This window comes from Martes martes (genome assembly GCF_963455335.1).
Source record: "Martes martes genome assembly, chromosome: 6".
Classification (NCBI taxonomy): domain Eukaryota; kingdom Metazoa; phylum Chordata; class Mammalia; order Carnivora; family Mustelidae; genus Martes; species Martes martes.
The window spans coordinates 139,143,195-139,168,041 of NC_137893.1; the positions used below are offsets into that span (position 1 = coordinate 139,143,195).

At 44.6% G+C, this 24,847-nt stretch overlaps 1 protein-coding gene across 1 annotated transcript in view; it reads left to right on the forward strand.

Annotated features, from left to right (window-relative positions):
* Positions 1-7,050: 7,050 nt before the first annotated feature.
* Positions 7,051-24,847, forward strand: part of RNF144B (ring finger protein 144B) — an 81,209-nt gene continuing 63,412 nt past the window's right edge. The window contains exons 1-2 of the mRNA XM_080807297.1: positions 7,051-7,303; positions 19,118-19,318. Of these exons, the coding sequence (XP_080663423.1) occupies positions 19,154-19,318 (165 nt within the window). The 5' untranslated portion in view covers positions 7,051-7,303; positions 19,118-19,153. The remainder of the gene's footprint in view (positions 7,304-19,117; positions 19,319-24,847) is intronic.

A 24,847-nucleotide genomic window follows, 5' to 3' on the forward strand; every position in this document is an offset into this window, starting at 1 on the left:
GAGTGTCCATCGGTAGATGAATGGAGAATGTAGAGGTGGTATAAATATAATGGAATATTACTCAGCCATGAAAAAGAACAAGATCTTCCCATTTCCAACAACATGGCTATCTAGAGAGCATAATGCTAAGTGAAATAAGTCAGACAGTGAAAGGCATCAGTTTTTTTTTTTTTTTGGAAAAAGCATTTGTAAAACATTTCAGGCAAAGTGTTAATAGCTATAATTTAAAAAGAGCTCTTACAAATGGGCAGGAAAAATAGAAATTATTCTAAAGCAAAATGGACAAAGAATATGAATAGTTAATTCACAGATCTGAGATTAGCGGGGAGTGTGTGTGCACGTTTCAATGATCACAGAGAAAAATGCTTACAAGACACCCCAGGCTGTTAACTTGAGCACATGGTGAGTGACGGCCTGATGTGGGAAGTGAAAAACAGGCTATGACACACTACTGACAGACCACCGAGGAAGATAGAAATAATTTGAGTGCTCCCTAGGTGCCATAGTTGAGGGATAAAGAGAGATCTGAGTGAGAAAGGAGGGAAAGACTTACGCATCTGAACAGAGAGGACTCTGGGCAGTAAATTATTTTCTTCACTACTGGCCTTACAAGATTGTTAATTACTTGCAACTAGTGGCACTGTGATTTCCGCGAGATAAGTAGAGTTAAGTGGGTCAGGCACAATCTGGAAAAGGGCACTTTGCAAAGACATGTCACGTAACCGCAGTTCTTGCTTCAACTGATTTTCCTGTATTTCCCAATCTAGGATTCCTCTAGAGGCCAAAGGGAATGAGAAAGATCCACTTAAGGAACACTGATCTGTAAGAAGGATCTCTCAGATTCCCTTGGGTTGGCCGTGCAAACATTGTTGCACAGGGTTGGTGGCTTCTGCTACAGTTGTTAATATGTAGCGAAGTCCTTGCAGAAGCTCTGCCAGAGTTCCATACCTGGGCATGTGCTGAAGAAGGTCTGGAGGACTTCAGGGGAAAGGTGAGGGTGTGGAAAGGAAACAGGCTTCCCAAGTGAAAGGGAGACTTTTCTGTTGCATTATACAGAAGAGGATCCCTCCCTCTTGCGGTACCTGCATTTCCCAATCCAGCTTCTGTCTAGCTGTGGCTTCCACGCCTTAATTTGGTTTCTTTGATCTGTTGCAGATGATAGATTGTATTTGTTAGTTCTATCTGGCTTCTGGTTTCACTGGGGACCTTATGATTCACTATTTTGTAAGAAGAGGAAAGAGAGCCACCGACTGGCACAGTGTCTGGGATGATGATGTATGGCAGCATTGTTTGGGGATTTTTTTTTTTTCATCGATTGTCTGATATGCAGGAATTCAGAGGAGAAGTTAATATTCGTAGAAGGATTAATGCAATCTTTGCAAATAAAAGGATTCTGAAGACTATTTCATTGGACTTTCTAGTGGAGAACCTTTCTTTTTAGAAGAAGATTTTATTTATTTATTCGAGAGAGAGAACAGGAACGGGGGTAGGGGTTATGGGGGTAGGGAGAAGCAGGCCCCCGAAGAGCAGGGAGCCAACATGGGGCTCAATCCCAGGATCCTGAAATCATGACCTGAGCTGAAGGCAGACCCTTAGCTGATTGACCCATCCAGGGACTCTTTTAGTGGAGAATCTGAAGTCAGGCCTAATGCAATCATTTTCCCTGCAGTTGGGTGATGGACAAGAATGCTGAGTCCCATTTTCTCTTGGGCCCATAATCCCAACTTGCTAGTGGTGTTATATGTGGGATAGTCCGAGTCTTGAACACCTGAACCCTTTGGAGCGTTGCTCTCTGGCTAAGCTCTTTATCTTGCGTCACGATGGGTTCTTGCGTAGCAGCTCGAGATTATTCTGGTCAAGTTTTTCTTGTTGGGGCTCAGCTGGTTTTGACTTGCTCTGGGAGATGCTCTTGTACGGTTGAAATTGAACCAAATGACATGTTTCCAGCTTTTGGAAAACTTCTGTTAACAAGTCAGAGGTAATTGGATGACTGTCATATATATCATTGGGAGCATATCTCCAGAATAGTTTCTCTCACATTATTTTGGTGATGTTCTTCTTTTCTTTTCTTTTCTTTTATTTATTTATTTGACAGAGAGAGATCACAAGTAGGCAGAGAGAGACAGGCAGAGAGATAGGAGATAGAGAGATAGGAGGAAGCAGGCTCCCTGCCAAGCAGAGAGCCCAATGCGGGGCTCGATTCCAGGACCCTGAGATCATGACCTGAGCTGAAAGCAGAGGCTTAACCCACTGAGCCACCCAGGTGCCCCTATTTTGGTAATGTTCTTAAGTCTTATTTTTACTGTGTCTAACTCTTAGTTCTGTGCTTAATACCCTCCGTAAGTTTTGCCTGGGTGTAAACACGGGCCTCATTAGATGCACCAGGAAAATGCAAATGAAGTTATAGCTATTTGGAAAGGAGAAATGGCAATTAGCAGTGGCAGAACACCGCGACCTTTGCCTCACATCTTTTCCTGTGGACAGAATTGCACTTTATTGCAGAAGCTGGTTTCCCAATACTTGTGTTCTTTCAGCTGATTTTTGAAACTGAGCAAACCTTTTTTCTTTAATTTAGGTTTTAGTGCAGGATGTAATTAAAATGTCATGTCTAAGGTATGTGTTACTAATTTGCCTACTGAGGCATATTAGAAGACCAATTTCAACTGCCTAAGAATGAATCTTGATTTTTTAAAAAATATTTAATTGAGAGGCAGAGAGTGAGCAAGGGAACACAAGTGGGGGGAGGGGCGAAGGGAAAGGGAGAAGCAGACTCTCCGCCGAGCAGGGAGCCCGGAAGCTGGGCTCCATTCTGGGACTCCAGGGTCATGACCTGAGCCAAAGGCAGACACTTAACTAACTGAGCCACCCAGGAGCCCCTTGATTTTTCTTTATATTAAAGAGAACAGTTTTGAAACGAAGAAATTCCTCTTGATTCTCTTCTTATGTAGGACCTCTGCATTTTATAACGTATCTGTTATATACTACATATAATGTGGTATACATTATTATGTTGCATTTTACACATACAGGTTGAGAAAGCTAGTAGTTCTATTTCTATATTTATTTTTGGCCTCCCATGTAGGGAAAACTTTGAGTATGCTTTGGACTTACTTTGGTTTTGCTCTTATATGACTTTAGGTAGATCACAAGTTAATAGAATTCCCGTTACAGTGTGGATTGCTTACTGTTCATGGGAAGGTCTTGTTTGACTTTTCTTTAGGATGGTCTATAATTCAGATTAGGGAATGATTCTCTGTTATGAATATCAAAATGACTACAGTCTCAGGTGGACAGTTTGTAATATCACATCTGTTATTGCTCAGGAAAAATATTGTTACAGATTGTAGTTGGCTGGATTTTACTTCTCAGTCTGTGATCTCAACTGTTACATTTATTTTTGCAGTCTAAAAGAAGCGGTTCCTTCTTAGGTTTATTTGAGGACTCCTCTTTTACCTGCCCTTTAAATACTGGGGTTCCTTTGGGTTCTCTTTTCTTTCTTTCTTTTTGTTCTCTAAGTAGGCTCCACACCCAGCATGGACTTCAATGCAGGGCGTGAACTCACGGCCTCAAGATCAAGACCTGTGCTGAGATCAAGAGTCAGATGCTTAACTGACTGGGCCACCCAGGTGCCCCTGGGTTCTTTTTTCTCATTCCTGTCTCTTCACTTCCTATTTCCCTTCCTTAGATGAATAACAGTGAGCAAGTTCTTACTGTGTATCAGGGCAGGGCCGTGCTGTACAGCTGAGCAGTTCGTGTACTGCACAATTCCAGGAGATGACATTCACTGACCCACCCCAAAGACTTGGGTAGTGTCATCAGGCACTGTGCTACCTACTTTATGAACTGCTTGTTTAGCCTCACAACAATCCATGAGATGAATATCATCATTCCTATTTCATAGATGAGGAAATGGAGCTTTGGGTCTGTTAAAACTTGTTTAAGGTTACACAGTAATGACCTGACAAGAAAGTTTGTACAGGTCCAAAAGCTTTGCTTCTCTCTACAGCATGCTACCTTTTCTGGGTGATCTAAGCTCTTGGTGAGCTTATCCATGACCACCACCTAAATGATGCTAATTCCTGAAAGCCTCTCCACCTCAGATCTCTCTGTTGATGGCCTATGAGACAAGTCTTCCAGTATGTTCCAGGGGCCCCTCAGATTCTAAAGGATTCAGACTGAATCACTGCCTTCCGTATGACTGCTCCTCTTCCATTCCCACTCACAGTTTGTGGCACAAGCAGCCTGGGCTCCTCTCTCTCCCTCACCCTCCCCATCCGATAGGATACCAGGTCCCATCCCTTCTGTTTCTCGGATCTCTCTCTGTTCGCTCCCCTCCTTTGTAGGCCAGTTGTCACTACATGGCTTCAGGCTCTCATTCTTGGATTCTGAATGCATCTCCTCTGGCTGCATTATGACAGACACCACGTAGTACTCGCATTGGTGGTTGCATCTGACTCACGGGTGTCCACCCTCCGCCATGTGGCTGCCTGAAGACTCAATTTCAAGTTACTTTCTCGGGGAAGCCTTTCTTTTTCACCAACCCCTTTCCTTTAGCTAAATTGCTCTTCTCTGTGCTCCCCTAGACTGTCATGTGTATCGCTTCACTCACCATCACACCCTGATCATTGATTTTCTTGTCTGATTCCTTCCCTGGACTGTGAGCTCTTTGGGGACAGGAACCGCATGCAATTTATCTAGCATCTAACAGCTTCTCTGGGAGATCAGTAAATGCTCGAGAGGCACCTGGGTGGCTCAGTTGGTTAAACGTCTGACTTTGGCTCAGGTCATGATCTCAGAGTCCTGGGATCGAGCCCCGCATCGGGCTCCCTGCTCAGCGGGGAGTCTGCTGCTTCCTTTTGCTCCGGCTCCCACCCAACCCTCCTCTCTTGCTCTCTCTCTCTGCATCGAATCTGTAGTTTGCTCTGGGTAGCATGGACATTCTAACTATGTTCATTCTTCCAGTCTGTGAGCACAGAACGTCTTTCCATTCCTTGCGCCCTTCAAGTTTCTCTTGTCAGTATCTTATTTCCGGTGCACAGAGCTTTCACTCCCTTGGTTAAATTTATTCCTGGGTATTTTATTCCAGATCTGAAAGAGTTGTCCACATACTACTATAGTGTTCTATGTGTTTACTTAGTCCTATTAAAATTTTAATGTAATTTCTATTAATTCACGTAGTGAAAATAATCAATGCTATTGTGATTTAGTTATACAATTTTTCCCTTTCTCCCTGCTATTTGCAACAGCAGGCAGCATGATCATTGCCTAATATATGTTTTTACAGCAGCAGCTTCTTCCCTTATCCTGTTGACAAAAGATTATAACTTAATTGCATGATCATTTAAAAAGTGGATTCTGCGTTGAACTTTGGTCTAAGGGCCCAAAGTTTTGTATTGACAGTAATGAATTAACTAATCTCTTAAAAGGTGCTTTCTTTATCTTTCCTGATTCCGGTCCACCAACAGTGGCCACTACATTAAGAAAATACCTCAAGGTTGATTCTCTTACTTATTTTTATTTATTTATTTTATATTCTAAAAGATTTTGTTTATTTGAGAGAGAGAGTGAGAGACCACGAGCTGACTGAGGGGCTGAGGGAGAAGGAGACTCCCTGCTTGACCTCAGAGGCTTAACAGACTGAGCCACCCAGGCGCCCCAAGGTTGATTATGTTAGAACCTAAGCTACTGCTAAATTTGAAGCTAGATTCCTTGGCGGGGGGGGGGGTGGTTATTAACATGTACCTTTTCACCTAACACCATTCAGGTCTCATTCCAGTTCTGCCCCTATCTGGTTCCAGCCAACCACTTAAATCTCCCCGGACACCACGTTCCTTGTCTTTAAAATTAGGCATTGGGACTGAACTAGCCAGAACAACTTTTCAGTCTCAAATGTCCTCTGATTCTATTACTTTGGGTCCCTCCCTACTGTGCCTTCTCTGTCTTATTTTCCTTGCCTGCCTCTGCCCCCTTATCCGCCCCCAACCAATGCACTGTTCCAGGCCTGTCCTACCGTATGCATACTGTGTTCTTCAAGCACTTGGCTTTGACCTGGAGGTTTTCTTGAACATGGAGGGTTGAGAACTCAGCAGCAGACTGGCGCTGTCTGGGAAAGGTGCCCACTGCCTCTAGTTCACTGGCATGCTCAGATTCTCTCCATAAAGGACTACCGAGTCCTTTCCTTTAAGGACGCACATTCTTGACTGCTTTTGCAGAAGTCGAGTGACCTTGCAGAGTAGGCCCAGAAGATTCCTGTGTCAGAGCAGTGCCCTTTCTAAGTCGCAGCCGTTCAAAAGATTTGGGGCTGTGACTGGGACCTGGGAAGGGGTTGTGCAACCGGGGCGGGGAGTGAGTCGATTTCATTATAGTTTTTAAACATCACCCAAATGCAGTCTCCTAGGTTTTGGAGTGCGGGAGGCACACGACTGCATGCCCTGCTACAGCTTCTGGATTACCGTGTGGCCTTTTCTTTAACTGACTACCCCCTGCGAGGTTGCAGTGGGCTCCCACATACATTGGTTGAGAAAGCGCTTCAAGCAACAACCGTCGTGTCATCGAGGTGTGCGGGCGAACGAGGACTGTCCGGCTTTGATTTGCCCGCGTTCTGCTTCGGTCAGGGGACGCGAAGGGACGAGTCAGGTACGAGGTGTTTCTGGGGAGACGCGCCCGGGAAGCGTTTCTCCGCGACCCGCGCTCCGCCGCGCCGGGCAGGCAGGCCGGGGTCCTCAGGCGCGCGGGAGGGAGGGTGTCCCCGCGGGACACGTGCGCACCAGCGCGAAGCCGGGAAGGCCGAGGGGGGCCGTGTCCCGGTCTGCGCGCGAGGAGGGACACCAAGGGCCGCCGCGGGACACCCCGCCCCGGAGGCCGTCCCCGCGGGGCGAGAGGGAGCCGTCCGGAGCGGTGCGGCGAGCGCCCCGGGGCCGGCGTGCGGGCGCGCGGCCGCCCGGGCTCCGACGGGGTTAAAAGACCATCACCTGCCGCTGGAGCGCGACCCAGATGGGAAGTAGGAAGTGCCGCGCCTGAGCTTCCTGTATAAATAGACGCGCGGCGCCCGGCGCGCCCGCTGGCGAGCTGCGCCCCACGCTCCGCGGGGCTCGGGGCGACGCGGCCGCTCGCCGGGCCTCCTCCCCGCTCCTGCCCTCCTGCCCTCCTGCCCTGCCCCCGCCGCCGTCCTGCGGAGCGCGGAGCCGCCGGCGGCAGAGCGCGGACGACCCGGGACGGAATGACACGGCTCCGCCTCCCCGGGGCGCGCGGCGGCCGCTGCTGAGAAGCCGGCGGCGCCGGGACCGGCGGGCTGCCCTGCCAGGTAGGGTCCGCGAGCCTTCCACGCGGGGCGCGCAGGGCCGGGCGGGCGGGGCGCCGCGCTGGGATGAAGGTGGGGGACGGGGGTGGGGGTGGGGGGCACAAGAGACTGTGATTGCCTGGTTCGGAGCTGGATTTCCTGCCTCCGGGGCCGAAGCCGTGCGGCGTGGAACTCATTCCGAACGCCTTGAACACCTGTTAGCGTCTAAAAAACACGCCTCGGTCGAGGTGGGGAGAAACGAATTCCTAGCAAAACAGTCTCTGCAAAATGTGTGGGTTGGCGAATTCGAGGTGCGCTCAGACCGCCCCGTGTCTTTCCTAAGGGGACCCCAGAAGTTGGTGGCATCTCGGACGCTTCCCTTCTCTTGCTCGGAAATGCACCCCGCGGTGTTGACGCGCACAGATCGGAGTGAGATGGGATCTTGGCCACACGTTATCTTGTCAGGGAATTGCTGATAACCCAGAGTGAAACTCTCTTCCTCTCCGGCTCTTGGCAAGTTTAAGTTAAAATGAAACCGATTCCCTTTCAGCAGAGAAGAGGGATCTTGAGCTCACTTTTACCAGGGCACCTTTTTGCTTTTCGCACTAGTTCCGGGGATTCTGCCCTGAGTCCGCTCCTCTTCTCGCTTATACTTCTCACGTTCACATTTCTCAGAAATGAATTCTCCTCTCTGGGAAAACGTCCTCTTTCTGGCTTCCAGTATTGTGTGACACTTCATTTCTTGCGGCTGCACACATCTTACCAAACATGACCTGGGGGTCCCCATAGGACTGTCTGTGTTCTTGTAATGTGGCATTTCTGGATGTTTATTTGAACACTGCCAGGTCTGAATTAAAGAACAATGTATCTAACTTTTCTGAAGCGGCAGATTGGTGGTGGTGTTGGGGAGGGGGGGGGGTCCTCGGCCCAGAAGCAAAAGAAATGAACTTGGGGATGACTCAGTGCTTAGGGTGTGCGTAAGAGGCAAAGGGATCCCAGCCAGTCTTCCCTGAGTTGCTGGCTAATTAAAGTATCCGGCTTCTGCAGTTTTCACTGAGATGAGCCTCCTGGTCCCTTTCACATCCCACTGCTTTGTGGGTCCCTTCTTCTCCCGACTCTCTCCTCCCTTATCCTTATGAACTGTTTTCCTTAGTCCTGTGATAAGTACCGGCCCCTTAAGTATTTCTGAAACTCTCTTGAGGAGGAGTTGGAGGGGGCAAGAAAGATCTTTGTATCAGACCCACGAGCCACACTGAGATAACTGTATTAAATCCAAGGCCACGTTATCACACCCCTCCTGTTTAACTCTTGCACACTTGCGACCGGTCTTTTTTTCTTTGTGGTGGGCACACACGCGGAAAAACAGGAAAGAGAAAAACCCTTCTGCTTCTAAAGTAGCCCCTCACTGACTGTCTTGATGAGTAAACAGATACAAGGTAACTGTGTATAGAGAATGTAAGTATAAAAAAGAAGTCAGAGGGGCACCTGGGTGGCTCAGTGGGTTAAGGCCTCTGCCTTCCACTCAGGTCATGATCCCAAGGTCCTGGGATTGAGCCCCACATCGGGCTTTCTGCTCAGCTGGGAGCCTGCTTCCTCCTCTCTCTCTCTGCCTGCTTCTCTGCTTACTTGTGATCTCTGTCTGTCAAATAAATAAATAAAATCTTTAAAAAAAAAAGAAGTCAGAGTAGCAGAATCCACTCCTTGACTTTTTATTTAAAACAAACAGAAGAAAACATAACCCACCCCCCCCAAACCCCCAAACCAATCACCCTAGATAACTTTCTCTTGCACTACTGTGCTGGAAGTGAGCTGTGAGTGTGGTCAAGCACTGTCCATTTACCCAGAGTTTTACAAATATTTACAGTCATCTCTGCCAAATATCTTTGCACTGAGCCTCACAGAACATTCTCAGCATTCAAAAGCTCCATTCTCATGAATGGCTTCAGTTCATTGGCAATTTAAAGGCATCTGGGCTTCCAAACTAGGTCAGTTTAAGACACATCTTTTTTTTTTTTTTTAATAATTAGTTTTTGGGTCTCCCAGATTGTGAATCAGGTTTTCTGAGGCAAACTTAACAGCAGAGAGAAAAGTTATACTCTGTCTAAAAAGAAAAAAAGTTTATTTTATCTCTATAATAACCGTTTAGCTTCCAGAAAACGATCTTTCTCTTCAACAATATGAGTCGTTTTAATCTGAGGAAGTGTATTTAAATTTTTGTTTTCGAGAAGCAGTTTTAATATTTTAGGTATTTAGAAACATTTATTAGGACATTGGAGTCATTCCTCTTGGTGTTTCTGCTAATTCTGGCTTCCGTGTTTCCCCTGGCCTTGACTTAAAGCATTAATTTCTTGTCAAGTGAGGTTCTTCGTGTTTGAAATCACCAGTTTGAGGTAGAGGTCAGGAATCATGCTGAACCCAGATGTTGGGAGAGGAACAAAGTCCAAACGGTTTTGGGACTCAACCTACTTTGTGCAACTGATTATTTTGGATATGGGAACGGGGCCAAGATGCCACACAAATCATGCTTTCCACTTCGAGCTTTGGGGAGTAGGTATCTATAGCCATTGCTCCCAAGTCCTGAGATTTTATTTTCCAGGGATGCCCATCCCAATTGATAGAAGCTCCTTAGCTATTATAAATTATCAATATTTTTAGACTTTGAATTGCCGGAAGTGAATGCACATGAGAGCCGGGCCTTTTGATATTCTCTCTCCTCCATGTACTTGTAAAGAAGTTATCCACTGTGGGATCTAGGTAGGTGTGGGCTCGATGCTGACAATGGAAAGATGGATAAGAGGTGGCCTCTGTCGCAAAGGCATTGGTGTAAGATTGGAAATGACATTGTTCTGGAGCAGCAGCTTTTCATTCGTGTTGTTCTGAGTGGACCTGAGTATGTTAGAGGCTTTTCATTTTGACTTTTTTCTTTCTTTTTTTGGATAATGTTTCCCATATGCCATCAAGTTAAGTAACTCGAAGGGGCATAACAGCACCGAAGTTAATTTATTTAATTATTTACATTTTAATTTGCTTGTTCACCTTTAGGTATATGTGGGAGGTCTTATACTAATGTTCTGTTTTTATTAACTTTGGCATTCGCTTTTGCTTGGTCGATGCGTACTTCGAAACCCAACGCATCACATGCAGTGGTTATTAAAACACATAAGATTAATATACTACATTGAAGAGAGGAGAAGCGGTCAATGTTTTGCAACATGGAACTTCTCATATGACGAGGCCTCCATCCTTGGACTGAAAAACACAGCAACTTCAGTGAAATAGACGTCTTTTATTTGCAGCTGAAGAGGCTGTGGATCTCGGGGCTTTTAGTGTCTGTTAAAGAATGTACTTTGAAATCCATGTCTTACTGGTTTCTAGTTCCTCTGCAGTCATGAGTTTGAGTCCCAGGCCTTTAATCAACTGGTTCTTTGTCTTTGCGGGAAGATAGAACAAGACATCTCTCATTTGTCTCTTTGCTGGACTTATGGCTGAAGCTATAAACCCACAAATTATCTTATGTATCATCATGTATGAAACTATCTGTTGACAGCCTCTTCTACTAGTTTACTCTTTGTAAGCAGGGTCTGGATTTAACCACCTTACATCCCTACCATCCAAAGTGTGGAATTCAGTTCTTTGTGGATTGACTCGGTTTCCTGCATTATTGATTTTTTTTTTTTTTAAACGAAACTGCTTTGGCAAAGGCACACAAAAGTACACATGCTGCCCCTTTGCTTAGTGTGGGATGGAAGGGAGTCCTCTCCCGAACCGTTTAAAATTTATATCTCATTAAAATTTCTGTATGAAACTTTTGACTTTCCAGGATAATACATACATGTGTTTTTGTTCATTTGGAGAAAACATTTGGATTTAGCTATTTGTGCTTTAGCCACTGTAGCTTCCTGGTAATGTGTTGACCCAGGAAATCAGCCCATGTCTTGCTCTATAGGGCTTTCTAAAATAACACTCCTCCTTGATCTGTTAATTACATCATTGTCTGACCTGCCTTTAAGTGGCCTTCCTTCCTGCTTCTGGGAGCTTTGTTGTTATGCCAGGCAAGGGGAAGAAAATTATTCAGCAGGGCTCTATGAATAATTGTGGGAGGCAGGGGAACCATTGATTAAAAAATGGGGTGGGCAGGGCACAGTGGTTTCAAGGAGAGAGCTACCATGATGACTGAATTACAATGCCAAAAATATCATTGAGTTCTTATCCTCATATTCCCTCCTACCGTCTTTGATAAGTTTTTATTGTTAGAAAAGCCAGGAATGGATTTTCTCCTCTTGGGCCTTTCCCTACAGTGGCAATGAGAACACGGAAAGAAGGTGAGAAAAAAAAGAAATGCACTTTTTAGAAGGATCAGCATTTTGTAGATGTTAAAATTTGCCATCCGAGATGCCTGTCCTCTGTAGGACTTAGAGAATGAACTTTTCACAATGTCATCTACTTTGTTGGCCATTATCTCCACAAATGTTTCCATAAATATCTCCTATATATTTTGTAGGAAAAAAAATTGAATATTTTTATTCTCACTGTAAAAAATTTTTTTGGTGTCTGAGGGGATTAATGTGTTAACTAACGTTATCATGGTAATCATTTTGAAATATGTATAGACAGATATGTATATACACGCACGTATGTATGATTGTTACATTGTATCCCTTAAGTTTACACAGTATTATATCTCAATTATATCTTAATAAACCTGGAAGAAAATTAGATCTTATCCATAGCTGTACCAGACTTTATACAGAACCTAATTTCAAATAGCAAAGAGACTGTTTAGTCTTGCTAATATTTAAGAATACTTGCTAATATTTAAGAAGCTCCTCCTAATGGAGTATCTGTCCTATTTACCCGTGTGATAGTTAATAGGGATACATTTGCATGTCTGTTCCATTTTTAGAGGATCGCAGTCTCCAGGTTACACATTTATAGTCTTATTTCCATCCTGGTAACTGTTGAGATGAAGATGTTAAAGCTAAGAAATTACAGACTGGAGTATTGTTTGACTTTCTGGTTTCCTCTGAATGAGGCTGAAAAACAGGGGGGAGAGGAAAACCGGGTCCCCTGTCCTATCACACGAGGCACAGTTGTAAACAGCCTTGTACAGCACTGCGACCTCACAAGGCCCAAGTAGGTGAATATTTTCTTCCGTCACGTCTAAGAATTAAGTATTTTTTAGGTTTTTTTTGTACTAGAGAATAGGGTCTAATCTATTTTTTGCAAATAATGACAAAGCATCCTAAATGTGATGCTGGGCATCTACTCATCGGCCTCGAGCATTATTCTTTTAAAAAATAATGAAACAGGTATAAAATATTTCTGTTTTTCTGATACTACTGGATTTGTACTGGCCGCTCTAGTTCTTGAATCACCAGAGAGTGGGTCAAAGCAGAGAGGAGAATCCCAGCGCCGGCCACTATGGAGGTCTACCTTAAGTCCTTGTCTCATGAAACACTAATACCCATTGCTTTGGCTGCTCCACCAGCCAACTGGTCTACCTTCCATTCCAGACTGTATTTAGGGTAGAACTACAGCAAATGGCTATCGGCTGATGAGGGCCAGCACTTCACTAGACGCAGTCAGTACTATTTGAGTCATTAATAGCTCCTATAAAGGACATGGACTAGCAGTGAAATAAATAATTGTATTGGGCAGAAGTGCTAAGGTCAACACAATACTAATTTTCAGATTTTGTTGAGTAGAATCTGGTTGCCTGACATATCATTCTCGGTGCTGGGAGAGTGACAAGGCAGAGATGGGATCTCGGCATGGCTGTATCTTTCTATTCTGTTAGAGCACTGGCTTCCTGAGAAAATCTCTATTATATAAAGGCAACACTTCAGCCTTACCTTCCCCACCACCTACGCATCCTGAAAACTTTTCCCTTTGTTAGCTCTCCCTGAGTCATGCATTCATATCTTTTATTCCAACTACCTCACAGGAATGACTCAGTGTCCTACATGGGCAGTAAACATTTTGAGAATATTCTTGTGTCTCTTCTTCTGTTTTATCCCTTGATCTTGAGTAGATCTTAGACTTTTATAGCATAGTTTAGAATTAAGACCTCAGCACAGATCAACAGGCTTTTCACATAAATATTCTGTTACATTAGTAATATCCAGTTGATTTCATTTTCTTTTCTTTCTCCTCTTCTTAGTCTCTTTATTTTTAAAATTTTTTTTCTTAGTCTCTTTAATTGTGCTTTATCCATTTATCTAAATTTTACAGTTTTTGCTGAATAGTGTAAAAACTCCTGAACAACTAGGTAAGTATCCTGGTGAAACCTTTTCCCTTCCAACTGCATTATCTTTTTGTGCAATGGAATAACTGCTGTGATTTTGGGTAGTGAAACAGGCATAAACTACATTACTTAAAAATACTTTGAATGTTGGCTCTCCTACCCTCTCCGTTTTTGGAGCAGATTGCTTTTTCAGGCCGTCAGTGGAATATGAAAATTCCTTATACATCCTGTGCTCCCAGCATGGTTTGTGAAGTACTCCTTTCCTTGGCAATTCTAATGAAAACACATGAGGGGAAAAGTGACTTTTTTGTTCTTTCCTATCAGATCGTACTAGCTGTTCACATAATGAACACTTTATAGTACCAGAGACAATCAGGCTAGGTAGAACTGCTGGTTCCCCTTTCTTGGTAATTTGGTGCAAAATCAGATGTTTTAGAGGGGCTTTCTTTGCTCACATTGCCCAACCCATCTGCCCTGTTACGTGGCTGCTTGTATTTCAGCAAGTGATACTTACACAGTTTGGGTGAAGTCCGCTCTCACCACACCCCAGTCAAAAAGTTCAAGCCTAAAGGGAGCTGTCAGCTTTTTTCCCCCCCAATATACCCCTTGTGTGCTCTGCCAAAATTCTTTTCTCATTGGGTTCTTGACACCCAATAGCGGCTCGGTCCCATTTGTAATAATTATAAAAGCAATTACAATTGTTACTGTTTCAAAACAAACGGGAGGGGGGTGTGGAGCATTCAAGTCACTTTCTTATTTTAGGTAAAACATGAGGTATGAGGCAGAACAAGTTGGGCAAGCTAGTGAGAAGGGATTACCGGCTGTCTGCATGGAAGAATTTCTTGGAACCTGGAGGGGAGTGGGTGTGGGTTGTCCGTGTACCTGTGAAGGCGTAGTCCTCTGAAAGGGTCAGGAGCTGCAGGGGTGTGTCCCCTTCCTCTGGACACGCTCTCTGAGGTTCATGCCACGTGCTCGTGGTGTGGGTGGGCTGGTGAGTTTCTGCTATTGGCGGTTGCATGTCAGAGACTGGGAAATCCCAGTAAGACGTCGATGGAAGGCTGCTAGGACACCTGGGAGCCATTCACCAACATCTCGAAGGAGGGAGCATCAGGATTCTCCTGATGATTGCTTGAAGAGCTCTATGTGTAATGAATCAATGGGGAAAGGATTTCCTTTCTTTCTTTCTTTTTTTTTTTTTTTAAAGATTTTATTTATTTATTTGACAGACAGAGATCACAAGTAGGCAGAGAGGCAGGCAGAGAGAGAGGGAAGCAGGCTCCCCGCTGAGCAGAGAGCCCGATGCGGGGCTCGATCCCAGGACCTTGGGATCATGACCTGAGCTGAAGGCAGAGACTTTAACCCACTGAGCCACCCAGGCGCCCCTCTTTTTATTTTTTTTTTAAATATTTTATTTATTTATTTGTCAGAGAGAGAGAGCACATGAAAGAGAGCAGAAAGCTCGCACAAGCAGGGAGCAGCAGGCGAAGGGAGAAGCAGACTCCCCACTGAGCTGGGAGCCTGAAAGAACCCTGGGATCATGACCTGAGCTGAAGGCAGATGCTTAACTAACTGAGCCACCCAGGCATCCCTGGGGAAAGGATTTCTCGTCTGATGCTCTTTTTTCCTTTATAAAGCACTCCCTGTGTGTCATTCACTTTTAAAACTTTCATTATTGATTTTGCCCAGAGTGAAAAACCAAGAAGCTAGTTTTCCAGCTGTGCCTGGCAACGCCCTCAGCTTCTGTGGTGGTGCCTGGAGGGAAAGGTCCAGGGGACCCGGCCCCGTGCTCCCAGTACTGCTTCGACCACCACTGGTCCCCCTCATCTCCTTGCTCTGATGGGAGTTTACGTAAGATGGTGTTTCTGTAAAATTCCGTTGCTTCATGTGTTTGAATGGAATTGGTGTTTATGGTGTGCAGAAAAACAAATCACTTCTTTTTGAAGAATCATTTTGGATTGCTCCTATCTCAGAGAGATGAAATATGTGACCTCCTTCCTCTGTCTCAGTTACGAGCGCCGCCTTGTTTGGAATGCTTGGAATTTTTGTTGTTGTTGTTTTAACAAGACAGGTTTCTGCTTTGGAAAAGGCTTTTGTCATAAAAATATTTTCATATATAAAATATACTTTGAACACTTGCACATATATTAAATCACTTTATTGAAGTGTGATTGACACGGACAAGAAGATGTACATATTTAATGGAGACAATTTGATGAGTTAGAAGATAAATCTGTGCCTGGGGAACAGCGTAATACCTTTATTTAACAATGCTATGTTGTATACTTACTTAAACATTTGCTAGGAGGGTAGATCTTCTGTGAAGGGCTCTTACCGTAAATACACGCACACAAGTAATGGTATGTAAACGGGGCAGGAGGAAACTTTTGGAGGTGATAGATATTCTTATATTTTTATAACTTTGATTTGTAACCACAGAGGAAGGAGCGAACACTTAATGTGTCTATGGCGAGGGATAAAATCATGTTTTAGGTGTCCACAGTGAACACAATTTCTAGTTCTGCCTTCGAAAGACTACTTCTAAGAGATAATCTAAGAAGTAGTCAATTATGTCTTCATTTCTCAAGTGTCCTATGTCTCTTTCTAAAAATATAAGATGGAGGCACCTGGCTGGCTTGGTAGATAGCCTTGGTAGGTAGCATGCAACTCTTGGTCTTGGGGTCATGACTTTGAACCTCACATTGGGAGTAGAGATTACATTAAAAATTTTAAAAAATAAAAAATAATATAGGTTGAGACTGTAAGAAATAATTGACTTTGTTGAAGAATACCTAGATCTCCTGCTAGGTTAGAACAACAGGATTTACCTATTCATAACCGCTTCCTCTGGGTGGGCTCCTCGTGTAATTGACATTTGTGGTGGTGGGTGGCTGGGCCTGTGTCATTCCCATCTTCCCGGCTCAGGAAGCATGTACTGGCGACTTTCTTCATCCTTCTCCTCCTTCCCCTCCTCCTTCCTTCTTCTTCTGCCCCTCCCCCTCTTCCGTCTTCTTCTAAAATTGTATTAGGTTTTAACATTTTAATTCCAGTGTAGTTAAAATGTAGTGTTCTGTTAGTTTCAGGTGTACGCTATAGTAATTCAACAATTTTATATGTTACCCAGTGCTCATCATGAGAAGTGTACTGGCTATGTTTCTTCTTGATGTTTGACTTGGGATTTCTCTTTTTTTGGGCAAAGATCGTCAGAATATGTTGTATGCGCTGTGTTGGGAAAATAGAAATGTGAAGACAGCAGCTGGGGGAGATTGATAATACCCCCGTTTTGGAACGGGGATGTCTTGCGGAAACAGACAGGTGGTAGTTGTCTGTGCATAAACTGGGAAGAGGAGAGAAGCATAATCACTCATTTTTACTCCTAATTGACCCTAAAGTGAGATTTTTTTTTAACCTCAAAATACTGAATTTGATAGGCATATTGATTTGCTCTTGGATGATAGCTCATCAATAGTTAATCAAATAAGAACACCATGTCTCAGACCTTATTGAGCCTTTCCAAAATATTATGGAAGCTGATCATTGATTAGTTTTCTATTCAAATTTATTTTTAATCTAGTCTACCACTACTCAAGGAGTAGGTGAAAAACCTTGAGTATTTCGGGTTACTAGAGTCAGTAACTATTGGTTCTTTCTGGTATGACATTAAGATAGTGCAGTTAGAGCTCATAGATTTTTTTTTCCCCTTCCATCTCATCCAATTTGGTTTTCTCTCCCTTGTTTTTGTACTTTTGAACCTATATGTTGAGACGTAAGCCATTGTGGGGCTCTGTAACAAATCCTGAACATATAATTTCTTTTGCTCAAAAATTGGGACAAGAAGAGTCTGGTTCTCTTAGGGGGAGAGGCTGTTTACCATGATTTTTGTGGCCAAATTTCTTAGAATTGGCCATAGTCTTTTAGAATAGTAAGAACTGTAGGACTTTGCTTCTCTCTCTCTCTCTTTTTTTTTAAGATTTTATTTATTTATTTGACAGACAGATCACAAGTAGGCAGAGAGGCAGACAGAGAGAGAGGGAAGAAGCAGTCTCCCTGCCGAGCAGAGAGCCCGATGTGGGGCTCGATCCCGGGACCCTGGGATCATGACCTGAGCCGAAGGCAGAGGCTTTCACCCACTGAGCCACCCAGGCGCCCCAGACTTTGCTTCTCTTTAATTAGAACACGGGGCTTCCTGATATCCAACTATAGAGTATTTTCACAATTATTTTACCTCTTTTAAAGATCATCTGAATAAAACACGTGGAAGGGCTTCTGTTTCTACTTTTTATTTTCCATCGTAGAAAAATCCTTTCTATAGTCATCCAAGTTTGGAGATAGATTTTGCTCTGTATAGTTTCAGTGACCTAATGGTACTTGTAGTCATGGGCTTTTTGTCTCTTTCTGTCTCTCTGTCCTTTTTTCCCCCTTCTTTCCTTACCCCTTCTTCCTTCTCTCTCTCCCCGTTCCACCCCTCCATGTAATATTTGTGAGGCAGCTCTGGGGTAATGGACCAGGCACTGGGCTCAGTCTCAGAAGGTGGAGGTTTGAATTTTGCTCTGCTATATCCAAGCTCTGAGAACTGTGGCAGATTATTTAACTGTTCTCAGGACCTCAGTTCACCTATAAAATAATCCTCATGGTTGCAAAAGTTGAAGTGAAATGACATATATGAAAGAACACAGTTAATACTGATGCCCCGTGGGAGGGTATGTATAGACATAACATAAAATTTACCATTTCAATCATTGTAAGTGTGTCATTCGGTGGCACGAAGCACACTCATAGTCTTGTGCAACGTTCACACTGTCCATTTGTAGAACTTTGTAATCATTCCAGACAGAAACTCCGTACCGATGAAATGGTAACTCTCCATTCCCCTTCCACCCCCAGTCCCACCTTTCTGCTTTCTGTCTCTGTGAATCCGACTTGCTGGGTACCTCACATTGATGGCATCACACAACATTTACCCTTTCGGGTCTGGCTTATTTCACTTAGCGCGATGTCTTCAAGGTCCATCCGTATTGTAGCGTGTGTCAGAGTCTCATTCCCTTTTAAGGCTGAATAACATTCCGTTGAATGTTTCTATCACCCTTTGTGTATCCGCTCATCTCTTGATGGGCATTTCATAGTATCCACCTTTTGACTGTTGTGAACAGTGGTGCTAGGAGCCTTGGTATGCAAGGATCTGTTTGCATCCCGGTTCCCGTTCTCTTGGGCGTATACCGAGAAGTGGAATTGTCGGATCATACGGTAATTCTTTGTGTAACTTTTTTGAGTGACATCCTATTTTCAAGTGTCTTTCTTCTTAATCTGTTGGATTGTAGCCATGCAACTACTAAACGGTGTGTGTGTTCCTTGTGGTCTTTTCTTCCCTGTAATTCACATGAGAGGAGGCAGGATGGAGAGGTCCCTGTAAATGTCAGGACGCCGGGAACACCTTGTTAAGGTGGCAAGTCCTGGAGCCCATGGTTCTCAGAATTGCCTTTGCCGTGTGCCTAGACGGTGTGGAAGGGGAAGGTTTGCCGTGGAGGAGCCCAGATGTGTTGCCTAAACAACCGCTGTATGAACGAATAAAGTATTTTCTGCCTTGGACCTTCCTGTAGGGACTGAGGAGACTGGAGACCGGCGCGGAGAGGCTGATGGGCTCGGGTGGGAGGACCCAGTACCTCACCATGACCACCGAAAGTCCGGCGGCGGGAGAGCTGGCTCCGGCCCCCCTTGTCACTTGCAAGCTGTGCCTGTGCGAACAGCCCCTGGACAAGATGACCACACTCCAGGAATGCCGCTGCCTCTTCTGCACAGCGGTAAGTCTTCCCTGATGCTTTCATCGCGAGCGTGAGAAAATACGGAAGGGGAGAACCGTGAAAGCACAGGGTCGGCTTCCGTGGCTTTCTGGGACGCCGGGGTTTGCGACAACAGGCTCCCGTGTGGGAGAGCTCTTCCACCTTTGGGTCTCTCTCCAAGTAGTGTCTTGAATGGTGGATCTGAGATTTCCTGGTTTGGAGGCAAAGGATAATGTATGTGTGAAATGTAATTATTGGTTAAAGAAGCAGAATCTGTTCTTAAAGGATGAGGCAAGGAACAAAATAGAAATATTCCTAACATGTCTTAGTTAACTACCACCTGAAAGGCGTTCGCCAGTTATTTTGAATGATGGAGAAAGCAGGTAGCAAATTCCTGAATTTTCTTCTGTAGACTTGCTCATCTCCTACAAAGCCCATGAGATCTAATTCTTTTACTTTGTTATGACAAAGTAAGATTCTTTTTTCTCCCCCTATTTTCACAGTATGCCAGATGGTATGTATTTGTCATGAACAGGAGAAGCCTGTAGATCTCCAGGGGGGGGGCTTGTTTCTTTTACTCTGACACTTGGTATCAATGCCTGTGACCTGATCGCACGGATCCCTGAAGGTTGGTTGGTTAAGGTGTGAAGACAGGAGACAGACCGACGGATTCAAAGTGGCTGCTAGAAGCGTGAACCCAGGTGGTCTTATTCAGATTTTCATTTATTAAACATCTTTTGAGCTCCTCCTGTGTGCCAGGGATGCTGTGGGATGTTGGGAACGTAGCGGTGAAGGAGATGGTTCCCGCAGGGAAGAGGGACACATCGAAGGAGCCTACGTTTAGTGGAATCCGGGGAAGCTCAACCTACCAGAGGAAGGTCTCATGCATGTGGGGGAGGGAGGGACATCCTGGGGACAGTGATCTCTGAGCTAAGGCTTTAAGCAAAAGTTGTAAACTGATGCTCGTGGGCCAAGTCTGGGCTCAACGCATTTTTGTTTGGATCCCCAACTGGGAAATTTCATGAGAAAATGAAAAAGTGGTATGATATAGCTACTCTGGGCCTATGTTGATAGGCCCAGAAATAGATGAGCTTTCCTCTGTTAATATATATATCAATCATAATCATCAATTCGTAGCTCTCTATATATGTATTTTTTAAAGATTTATTTTTATTTATTTTAAAGAGAGAGAGCGCACGCAAGCAAGCACATCAGTGGGGAGAGAGACAGAGGGAGAGAACTCCAAAAAGACCCCATGCCCAGCACAGAGCCCAACACAGGGCTCGATGCCATGACCCATGAGATCATGACCAGCGCCGAAACCAGGAGTCGGATGCTCAACCGACTGAGCCACCCAGGCGCCCCTCCTCTGCTCATGTTACCTGCCTCTCTCCTGTTTGTGTTGGAATCAACTGCACTTTTTTTTTTTTTTAAAAGATTTTATTTATTTATTTATTTATTCGACAGAGAAAGATCGCAAGTAGGCAGAGAGGCAGGCAGAGAGAGAGGAGGAAGCAGGCTCCCCGCCAAGCAGAGAGTCCAATGGGGGGCTCGATCCTAGGAGCCTGGACCATGACCCAAGCTGAAGGCAGAGGCTTTCACCCACTGAGCCACCCAGGTGCCCCTCAACTGCACTTTTAAACTGAGGATGGGTAAGACCCGTGCAGGACACGTGCTGCCATCTCGGCCTGGCAGAGGCCTGATGCCCGAGTTATAATATTTACCATTTATCTTTGCTTTGGTGGCCCTTGTAGTGGCAGGCTGTTAATGTTTATTATACCAAAGTATAATAATCACCAGACAAATGTGGGTTTAGTGCCCTGACTTGAGAAGGAAATTGAATGGCTCAGTTACAGTGACCAGCACTTGTATCAAGGGGAGTAAGAAGAAAGGAATCGTTAAGGAAGTAGAATCATTTATCAAGAGCATGTTTACTAAGCATATCTTTGGGGGGGAAAAAAGCACATAAGTTAAGGTGAAATAAATTTTGCTCTCTCTCTTTTCGCTTAGTTCAGTTAATCAATGCGACATGTTCTCAAGCTTGTGTATATCAATTAAAAATTTTGGGGGGGATCGAGAATTCGGGTGGGGAGAAGCCTTGGGATTATTCGTAGGTAAAAAGGAAGAAAGAGATTAAAATCCTTCCCTTAGGTCTCCCATCCAAAGATGACAGCAAGTCGGAATGTTTTTCCATTTAATCATTCAGTCCCCACAGAGCCCTAGCAGGTCCCAGGAACTGTTCTGGGCACTAGAACTGACCAGTTTAAGAAACAAAACCCAGCAGAGATCCTTGCTCTTAGGAGCATACGTTCTATCAAAGGCAGTTGCGCAGTAAACAGTAAATGTAACAAAGGGGCGAGTTCTACGGGATGAGGTCGTGGGGCTGTGGGAAGGAGTAGGGCCGGCCGAGGGAGCTGGAGTGCGGGCTGGGGGGATTGCATTTCCATTAGGCTGTCAGGACGAGGCCTCAGGGACATCTGTGCTGGCTTTTCCTCTTCTCCTCGTCCTGTGTTGCTTAAGGAAGTGACCTTGTCATCCAGGGGTGGCTTCAGTTTCCTTTGGACTCACTTTGCTGCAGACGACTACGTTCTGAGGGGTTGTTTCTCTGACTTGTGCACCTGTGTTTCGGACCCTTGCCTAATCCTTGAAACAAATGAGTCAGAAGCAATGTTCGGGTCAAGGCAGGATGGAAATTTTTGTCTCAGGGTGACTGACATTGAAAAAGCAGGATCTGGGATTGAGTTTTTGCGATGAGACTCAGCAGTTCAGGGTTCTAGTTTGGGCACAAGCCTCTGCACCCCAACAGGGACACGATATCTGATGGCATCACAGTTATGGTTTGCAAGAGCTCTCAGTTCCCAGTTAAAAGCAACACAACAGCTTCTCGGTTCTCCTTTGGCAATTGGACGGTAGGAGTTAGGACAATTGGATTATTCTGTCATCTGTGACCCTACTTCCTCATTGCTGGGGAGTGAGTGCTCCAAACCGGAAAGTCAAATGGCTTGGTGTTTTTGATATCCCTCCAAGTCTGGAACTTTCTGCACCTATAAACATTAACCTTCCTTGGCTTCCTCTACCCCATTCCCTGTGATCTACCAAACTAGTAACCTGCATGTACTTGATTACATTAGTGTCTGTAAATTTGCAATTGACATCAGGCTCACCTGAAATACTACTCTAACTTTTTATTGTTTATACCTTTCATTTCTTCTTTTAAAAAGCTATTAGAGGATGCGTCTGATGCCCCAGATTCTAGTTTGCACTTAAATATTAGATATTAAATATTGATATTAAAGATACCAAGGGTGTTTTGTGTTTTCAAGGCCGAAAAGAAATTTATGATTTTGCTTTTTGAAGATTTTATATATTTATTTGAGAGAGAGACACACACACACAGACAGCATGAGCAGGGGGGAGGGGCACAGGGGAGGGAGAAGCAGCCTCCCTGCTGGGCATGGAGCCCAACCTGGGGACTCCATCCCATGCCCAGAGCCAAAGGCAGGTGAGTACCCGACTGAGCCACCCAGGGACCCCTTGTGACATTTTTTTAATAAGCATCTACTAGTAATTTCCAGCTTTAAATATGACTGGATGACATCTCCTAATTATTGGCTGGGAGGGACATCTTGGGCATGTCATGTCTTTAAAATAGTTTTGCTGAGACTGTTCTCCCTCCCCTCCTCATTAGGAGGCTGACCAAATAGAACGGCCCTCTTGCTGGATCCAGTATACGTTCATAGATTTAATAAAGCTTTTTATACCTTTTACCCTTGTCCTGTTTTCCCTAAGAATGATCCCTGACCAGGTGGCCGTGAGCTTAAATTCTTTCTGTTTCCAAGATCAGCGTGCCCTGGGAAAGCAGTGTGGATAGATGTGGAGTGTCTTACTGGACCATTGGATGGGGTCCCTATCTTTAGCGAGATCTGGCCTTTAAGTAGGTGCCCCCACCCCTCATGTGCTCTGTGGCCCTCCAGCTCTGTGGAACAGAGGTGATCCTCGGCTAGAGTGTTCCAAGCCCAGATTAGCTTGGAAACTGGCATGTTCTCTCTTCCTCTTCTTGGAAGGGACGTAAGACACTCTAGAGGCTCTGTGAAATCTTCCAGTTAAAAGAAAAGCGGGGCACCTGGGTGGCTCAGTGGGTTAAAGCCTCTGCCTTCGGCTCAGGTCATGAACCCAGGGTCCTGGGATCGAGCCCCGAGTCGGGCTCTCTGCTCGGCAGGGAGCCTGCTTCTTCCTCTCTTTCTACCTGCCTCTCTGCTAATTGTGATCTCTGCCTGTCAAATAAATAAATAAAATCTTAAAAAAAAAAAAAGGAAAAGCAAGGGATCCTGTTTCACTTCTGAGGAGGCGTTTCCGTTTGACCACGCCACCTTTTTAGTGCAATACCCATTAACTTGCCCACAATTTGTGCGCTGGCGAATGCTGCTTTAAATCATTGACGTGTAGGTAATTCTTGATTTAATGACGTCCAGAGAGCAGACTGTGATGCATATTGCTTCAGATAGCCTATCAATATAGCTGGTTTCTTGGTAAGGGAAACTTTGTGAGTTCTGTTTTGGAGGGTGGTTTCTGTTAGACTCTTTGCTCGGCTCTAATATATGGAAGAACGTGTAGTGTAAAGCAAAGGAGTCTATATAGAACGGAAATGGGCACAGCTCTCATGAGCATGACTGGTCTCGTAGATCATGAGGTGCATTATGGAGCCAAAGAAGTTGGTATTTTGGGGTTCTGGAGAGAGATGTTGCATAATTACTTGTTCTTGAAGGGTAAATATCTCAGGGATGTTAGTCTACTAACTAATGATGTGCAGAAACTCTCTCTTCTCTTCTCTCGCTCCCTCTCTCCTGTGGATTTAAATAACCCAACCCATGAAAATTCAAAATTTCCTTTTCTGGCATTTGCACCATACTCTTTCAGATAATACCACACCATTATAATTCAAGTGGAAGAAAAAAGAGTCACAAAAGTCAGTTATCAAAAGGAGGGAAATTTTGTGGGTTTGCTCCCTGGTGAGCCATTTTTGCCTCCCTGATTTATTTTGGAAGCTATTTCTGTCTGCCACGAATTAAAGAATAATGGAAACACAGTTGCTTGTTTTTCTAACCTAGATAATTTCACCTGAAAAGAGTCGGTATGTTGGGCATGGTCTATTTACCTTTCAGATTACAGACAGGATGTGCTGAGCAAAAAGAAAATAACGTCCAGCCATATTCTTGCCTTTTTTCCATTACATTTTGTTGGCTCCAAGTAGTTAGAACTCCTTTTACTATTCATTTCTCTGAGCCAAATGGATTTTCCAATGTTTAAAAAAGCGAGAGGAAATATAAAACTTTTTAGACCAAGCCCTTCTTTTCCTTGGGGCCTGTCGAGTGACCTTTAAGAAAAGCCCACATACGGCCTGGGAGAGGTTTACAGTTTGGAAAGAGTTGCCGTGTGTGCGTGCGCTGGTGCATGTGTGTGTGCGTGCGTGTGTGTGTGTGTGTGTGTGTGTGTGTTACTTGTGCGCACATGTGCTCCCACACGGGCTGATAACTTTCAGATGAAGCCGGG